Source organism: Squalius cephalus, assembly GCF_949319135.1.
Source record: "Squalius cephalus genome assembly, chromosome: 1".
In the NCBI taxonomy this organism is placed as follows: Eukaryota; Metazoa; Chordata; class Actinopteri; order Cypriniformes; family Leuciscidae; genus Squalius; species Squalius cephalus.
Window position 1 is genome coordinate 56,023,204 of NC_137122.1, and position 7,998 is coordinate 56,031,201.

General features: G+C 39.0%; 1 protein-coding gene across 1 annotated transcript; it reads left to right on the forward strand.

Annotated features, from left to right (window-relative positions):
* Positions 1-2,813: 2,813 nt before the first annotated feature.
* LOC307171728 (zinc finger MYM-type protein 1-like) lies at positions 2,814-5,596 on the forward strand (the record flags this gene model as incomplete). Its single annotated transcript, XM_079893523.1, has 3 exons — positions 2,814-4,021; positions 4,340-4,436; positions 5,069-5,596. The coding sequence occupies 3 exons, from the start codon at positions 2,814-2,816 to the stop codon at positions 5,594-5,596; spliced, it is 1,833 nt and encodes a 610-aa protein (XP_079749649.1).
* Positions 5,597-7,998: the final 2,402 nt, after the last annotated feature.

Sequence of the window (7,998 nt, forward strand, 5' to 3'; positions counted from 1 at the left end):
CGTAGCACCAAATGTTGGGCCCCGGTCACAGAACCAAGGGGTGGGCCCCTCACAACACTCCCCTTCGCCAAGGGCCCCTGTTACTCAGTTACACTATTGCCCCCTGTCTGACGCCCCTGCCTTTGCCTGTGCACGTAGCCCATAGAAGTGGAAAGTGCTTGATTTCTTAAACATCCTCACCTTATTTGATTTTGACATTGTCTTTGCACACTGAACACAAGAACTGTTCTCCATTAGTTTTTACTGAAATAAATGACAAATTTGCATGTTCTTGAAGACTGTACTTTGTATTTTGATTAATATGTGCGAGGGAGAGAGAGCAAGACAGCGTCTAGTTTGGAGACGGTGTCTTGTTTACATTTTCACTGGCTCCGAAGAGAGAGAGAGTGCGTGCGCGCGACCGGGTCTCTCTCTCTCTGCTCGTTCTTTCAGTTAAACATGCGCCCTGTCACAAGTGCGGCAGTTCATCTACATTAGACGGTGTAATGAAGCGTGTGGGTTACTACATCCAACAACCGAACATTTTAACTTACCCTCTCGTAACTTCTGCATCTTTTAGCTTGGACTACCAAATTGCAGCGAGAAATAAAAATGGCGGATTGCTTGAAGTGTTGGGCTGGAAGTCAATGTCCTTATTTGGCAGTTCCGCAGCAAATACTTTGACGTAATAGTTCACAAAACGTCATAGATAACAGAAAAATCGGAACAGGTTGAAAAATAAGGCCAAAACAGAATATAAAGATATCAACGAAGCACCTGAAGAGAATAATTTCAACTTTTCTGTACTTCTAAATACTCCAAATATACAACAAAATGCATTTAAGGGCTAAAAAAGTGGATTTAGCATGATATGTCCCCTTTAAAGGGAAACAAGGCAACTCTAGCCATTTCTTCGCTGATTTTCACTTTTGTTGTCGTGTGTTTTCTCAACGAGCTCCCCCTACAGCTGTGGGCTGTATATTTAACAACACTGTAGTAAAAAAAATCTCACTTGCAGCACCCTCCTCCCCTTTTCTACCCCTGCTCATGTGCATTTGTTATTATGGGAGCCGGCCAACTTTATCGTGTGGAGCGATGTCTACCGAGGTGGGGTAATATATCATACACAGTATCATATGGCGTTTGTGTTTATGTTGAATTGCCGTAAAGCAGTTCGTGTTTCTCGCTCGTTCTCGCTTCTCACGAGACTTCCTATTTCCAACTTACCGAGACGTTATGCTGCCTTCATGTGCTCTGGAAAAGATGATATTTTCCACTTGTGAACTGGTATTTACCAGTGTGTTGTGTTCAAGTGCTTTTGTTGTCGTAATGTAGTACCCGCAAGGTCTGTGTCAGTAGAGTATCTTTTTTTATCTTTACATAAAAACAAAACAAAACAAAAAACCGTAAATGTGGTGCTATTCTGATTATTAAAACATAATTAATAATTTTAAAAAAATTACATAAAATGATTAAATATGAACCAAGGAAATTGCGGCGAAGTTGAACATTGAGTGTTAACGCATTATATTATAATTGTTAATGACACAACATTGTTACAAAAACTATCCGCTAACAGTATTCACGACAATTGCGTTGCTCTCCGCCATTTTGAAAAGGTCAAAGTCTTCATGTGCATTTTCCACGTCGGCTTTTGGTATTTACCATAATTACCATAATTACCATAGCACGTGAATTAGTCCCATAGACAGTAAAAGAAAGGTTAGTCCCCATGTTGCAAGGTTGGTTTTCCGCCGGGAAACGCTGGGGGGTGTGGGGAAAGTCACCATTCTCACCAGAAAAGGTTAACCATCCAAATGATTTCTAAACGGATTTGTTAAGTTGAAATAGTTAAGTTCCCCTTTAAACAAGTTACTGTCATATTAACATGCAATCTCTTGTGAAAAGAAGTGCACTTAATTGTACTGTACACTTGTAGTGTAATTAAAATCAGGGGCGGTTTCTTCATTAGGGCGATTGGGCGACGCACCACCAAAGTGTGAAAGGGAAGGGACTTTTTCAATCACATTCATAATCTCATTCAACCACAGAGTTACGCTAGCCGTGACTGTATGTTCTGCCTCTGGATATAGTCCAATCAGCGCCAAGTCACGTTCTGTGGAGTACCGCCTCTTTTTGGGCGATTTCAGTCTGGCTGAGAATCGCCCAGAGTGTTCCCATAGACTTACATTCAAAGATGTTTTTTTTCGAACTGCAGGCACTGCAATGCATTCTCTATGGGTTCCGGGAGGGCTCGCCCTAACGTGCTTACGTCATCATACGTATCCTTAACTTGTGCAGCGATTGGTGGGAACAAACTTACCCTATTAAAAATCTTTAAGATTAAGTGACAAATAATATTTGAAAACAATTTTGAATTTGAACAACAAGAAAAAATGAAACACTACTTTAATATCTTTATCAAATGTGATTAAAAAAATAAAAAAGAGAACGAGAGCGAGAGCAAGAGAGACTGTTGGGACATCTCGCGGCATTTCGCGAGTTGAGGCCAGTTGAACTTGAGCAACGTCATGGCGAACGCAGTTAACATTCATTCTATCGTTTCATTAAAAGAAATACCATTTAGCCGTCGTAGTAATCAGGATAAATTGTCAATTAAAGAGTTAGGACCACCAAGACCAAATTTAAAAATAAAACAAGTATCTACAAAGGGCGGGAAATCATATAATAGAGGATTCTCGAGGAACTGGTACGAGCGGACAAAATGGCTAGCAGGTTGCGAAGTAGCTAATGCTTTATTCTGCTACCCCTGCATTCTCTTCCATCCCGAGAACGGGACGGACATCGCATGGACAACTACAGGTGTCACCGATATGCATCATCTCTCGGAGAAGGTGAAAAAGCATGAAACGGCGAAGATGCATATGGACAGTTGCCTAAAATTGGCGGCTTTCGGGACGGTCAATATTGCCACACAGTTGGACGACAGTTACCGGATAGCTGTACGTCGTCACAATGACGAGGTTAGTAAGAACCGCCACATTCTAGGTCGTCTTATCGACTGCGTGAAGTTTTGTGGCCTGTTCGAATTAGCATTGAGGGGCAAAGATGAGAGCGAAGGCTCAAGCCACGCTGGCATTTTCCGTGGACTGGTCAACTTGGTAGCATCGCTAGACGAGGTGTTTGAGGAGCACTTGAAAACTGCCACAGTCTTTAAAGGTACATCAAAGACGGTACAAAATGAGCTGTTGGATTGCATGCTATCAGTCATCAGGGAGCATATAATGGAAGAGGTGAAGTCAGCTAGATTCGTAGCAATTCAAGCAGATGAGACCACTGACGTTTCTACACAGACCCAGTTAGTGCTTGTGTTCAGATACATTGACCGGGACCATGCTGTGCAAGAACGTTTCTATGAGTTCATCCCTATCTTGAATACAACAGCGGAGTCGATTGCCAGTGTGATTCTGGAGAGGCTGAACAGTCTTTTCACTGAGGATGACAAACCTAAACTCATCGCGCAAGCATACGACGGGGCAAGTGTGATGAGGGGAGAGCGGGCTGGTGTGCAGCAAAAGGTGCGTGAACATTATGAAAATGCACATTATGTGCATTGCTATGCACACCAGCTGAATTTAATCATGCAGCAAGCTACATCTCAAATTCCAGCAGTTAGAGTATTCTTTTCTGATCTGAGTGGCATTACCAGCTTTTTTACCCGGTCACCAAAACGTACTACTATTCTCGACGAGATTGTTGCACGAAGGCTGCCAAGAGCCTCATCCACAAGATGGAACTTCAATAGCAGAATCGTGAACACTGTATACGAGAACCTAGATGACCTTACAGAGTGTTTCAGATCTATTGCGACGGACAGCTCATTTGATAGCAACACGGTGAGGGAGGCATCTGGCTTCTTGAGGATGCTGCAAGATGAAGACTTTCAGTTTTTTCTGCATCTGTTTCATCAAATCATGCCTCACGTCGACGTGATGTACCAGCAGCTGCAGAAGAAGAACATTGATGCAGTCTTCATCAAACAAGCCCTCCAGAACTTCACAATGAAAGTGCAGTCCATCAGGTAAGATCATATAATATTGTTCATACCTTCTCAATATAGGACCGTGTCATTTAAAAATGTATGCTATATGGTAACAAGATTTAGACACTTAAAAGTAGGGAACTAATTTAATCCTCTGCATCTTTGGAAATTGTAATTACCTTGTCTGTAACAAAGTTTAGCCAGCAATTTTTATATCTTTTGAGCTATTCTCATAAAATATATATAAAACAGACTATTTGTGTTGCTTCTGTTTTTCTAAGACATGAATAAGTATTGTCAATGACACTATTCATAAAATAGTTTTATTCAAAACACTGTTGATCTATCTGTGTTCAGGGACCAGAGCTCATTTCAGGAGCAGGAGCAAGTAGCAACAGGAACAAGATCTAGGAGGGCCTTGGGAGAAGAAGACAAGCAGAGGCTGTCTAAAGAGGTATTTATTGCTGACCATTTAAATACTCGAGTGTTGGAAAATCTCACTTTGTTTTTACAATCAGTTTAGGAAAGGATGGTAGCAGTCTTTTTTACTCCTAGCATTGTACTTTGAAATTTGTACATTCCATTCGAACAGCAACACAATCTTTATCCTACACGTCAACAATATTATTTGTCGCCACCTAGTGGAATCTTTAATAAAATAAACTATCTGAGTGGATTGAAAATACATTTACTGGTCAAAAACCCTAGTCAAACTCCATTTGAGCTTGAATTGTGGTAAAATGTTAATTAATGTAATAACACACACACACACACAAATCATCGCTGTCGGACAGAAGCCTTGTATGTCCAAAACTGTTACTTTTCAGGAAACGAAAGAAAACCTGTTTTTTCCCCAAAATAATTTCCAAGCTCTTTTAATGGTTTTCATTGGTTAAATATTTGTAAAACACATTGACAGATGTAAAGGGTGACCAATAGCATTAATGTTTGAAAATATATGGAGATATAAAATATGGATTCTGCCTGATACATTGTTGCTGTCGGGATGGAAACCTTGTATCTCCATATTTATATTATAAGAAGTAATTTATTTTATAACTAAAATAAATGTATTTATTTTGTCAGGTCTGCGACACAATCTTGGTCCACACCAAAGAAAGGTTCTCCTTTACCGACCACCTTGTAAGTGCCACGCTGCTTCAAGGAGAGATGTTTCAACAGCATGGCCATACATTCCCTGTTGAGGCTCTGAACATCACTGCCAGGGCATACCCTATGTTAAATAAGGCGAAGCTGAAGACTGAACTGTCTCTCATTTATGAGAGTCCAGAATTCAAGGGCTGTTGTGGTGCACTGGCGCTGTACCAGGTTTTGCTGAAGTACAACCTCCAGGATACTTTTTCAGAGACTGTTGCTCTGTTGAACATCCTCATAACCACTCCAATGACAACTGCTGAAGCTGAGAGGTGTTTCTCAACCTTAAAGAGAATCAAGACATTCCTGAGAAATGTAATGGGACAGGAACGTCTGAATGCACTGGCTATGCTTTCCATGGAGAGGGAACTAGTCAGGAACATGCCTGCTTTCAATGAGAGAGTAATTGATCACTTTGCTACTTTGAAAGAGAGAAGGGCAAAATTTCAGTATAAGTAAACAGTGTATTAAGCGAGTAATGTGATGTAAACAGTGTAATAATAGTGAGTAGTGTAAATAGTGAGTAATTTGCAGGGTTCGTACAGGTGCTTGATCCTTGAAAGTGCTTGAATTTTGATGTGTTTAAGGTTTGAAAAGTGCGTAGCTAAAAGTAGCGTAAATAGTGAGTTATGTGATTTCAGTTGTTTTTTTTATTAAATTGAAATTGGAGTAAAGGTTTTTCGAAATTTGCATCCTGGCTGGGCTTTGTTTGAATTGATTTTGACTTGCTGCCGAATTGTTAACACTCATAGAAACAAAAAAGGAGATTTATTGTAAGTCACTTTATTTTTCATTAATATTAAAGTAGTGAAGTTGCCTTTACATGCTTAAGCTGTTAATTTATCCATTGCATGGGTGGACCTTATCCTTATCAATCATCCAAACATTTGCCCCCCCTGAGAGATTTTGCAGGAGCCGCCACTGATTAAAATATTAAAAGTAAAATAGAAAAACTGGACTTACAGATGAAAAAATATTAAATAAAAGGCCACTTAAGACCACTTAAAGACCCACTGAAGTGCCTTGAACGCTCAGCATTATTTCTTTTCAACACATATCCATTCACAGTCATTATAGCCCACATAAGAAAAAAAAAAAAGTATGTAACTTTAGAGTCTGTCCCTAAATGTGCAATATCAAATATACAGTGTCAAGCCAACTTTATGCCAGTATTTCACTGGGAATCGCTTAGCTTTAAACTGTCTGTCTGCCTGTTCCTATATCTATAGCCTACATCCCCAATAAGGTGCGAGTTTGGTCTTTTATATCACTGTATTCGTCCATTGAGCTGTGTCCTGTCTGCAGGGGAATCCTAGAGAATGACATATTGAGGGAATCCCCATGCAGCACAGCGCCCGGGATATAAAGAAAACTAAACAACCGAGAGAAATATGTCTACCTCAGATTTAACGTTTGATCTGTACATCAGCATCGGGGAATAACATTATAACCTCGTTCACGGTAGAGAAAGCTGCTTACATGTAGGTGCAAAAGGAACAGCGAAGACTTAAATGTTAACACAGCTTTTGTGTCTTTATCAGCCTTTGCATATACTAGCCCTGATAATCATCACAAATAGCCTAATTACTGCTTGCTCCATTTCTGTAAATGAATGAATGAATGTTTATATGAATGAATGAATGAATGAATGAATGAATGAATGAATGACTCTCTCATAGTTGCTATAAAGTTTTCTTCGTCAACAGCCGCTTGCACCCCCTGCTGGTGAGATCGACTAACAGCTATGGAGATCATCAATCGGCAATCTACTGATATTCCTGCCGTTCCCCATGTCGAAGGTTGAATTTTCTGTCGAATTTGAACCACTTCATTTATGGAAGTGAATTTGTTTATCAAAATAAAAAGGACAGACAATTTCCTGTTGAATAGTATAGGTTGTATTTTTAAACAGAATGAATATTTTGCAAGTGAAATCTGAAAGGTGAATATGGATTATTGAATTTTTAATTAATATAAACACGTGTTTAAATGTTTTGAATTGAAATATTCACAGCTTAAATATACAACCATGGTGAATTTCAGGCCATAAAAATGCAAGCCCTAAAAATACGATGCATTAAAATGCAAGCAGGGTTAATGCAATGCATATTTTTTTTCAAGTAGTAGCCTACAATTCAACAAGCGTTTTGTTTCAAAAACATTTGTCATTATTTTACTTCCATAAAAACATTCATTCCAGAGGATAATGACACAATATACACACAATCAGGACAGAATATTTCCCCAAATTAATACCTATGAAACATACAGTGCAGTCACCATCACACACACTGTGATGCTAGACACACATAGGCTACTAGACACACATGATTATGAACTGCTCATTTTCAAGGTTTGCTCTTTTCCTCAGGTTTTACCTAGTTTTAGCATGGTCTCTTAAACAGTTTCAAATAATTTGTTCATTATTCATTTGTTATTAGAAAAGTCAGCTGGATTGTTTTGGTTCAAATACAATTGCTTTGTTTTGTTTAAGCTTTAGCAGATTATAGTCAGACGTAACACCATTCCTGCCTCCACTCAAACAGTCTCTCTCTCTCTTACTGCACAATGAATCTTTTCTACAGCCTCTTAAGACCGTAACTTAGACATAATGTAATATATAATATAGAACTCTTAAACATTCACAAAGGTTAATGTTTCCACACAAGGATGTTTAACTTCCAAATTAGAACCATTACGACAATCTAAAATACATTATGCTATGAGCATTCCTAGGTTATCTTTAGTTTAAAGTGTAAATTGCAGGTTACATTTTTCACGAATATAATGCAATGTGCTTATTAAACATAAAGATAAGAACCGCCCACCAGTGTTTTGTATGTTTTTTATACCAAAATGCT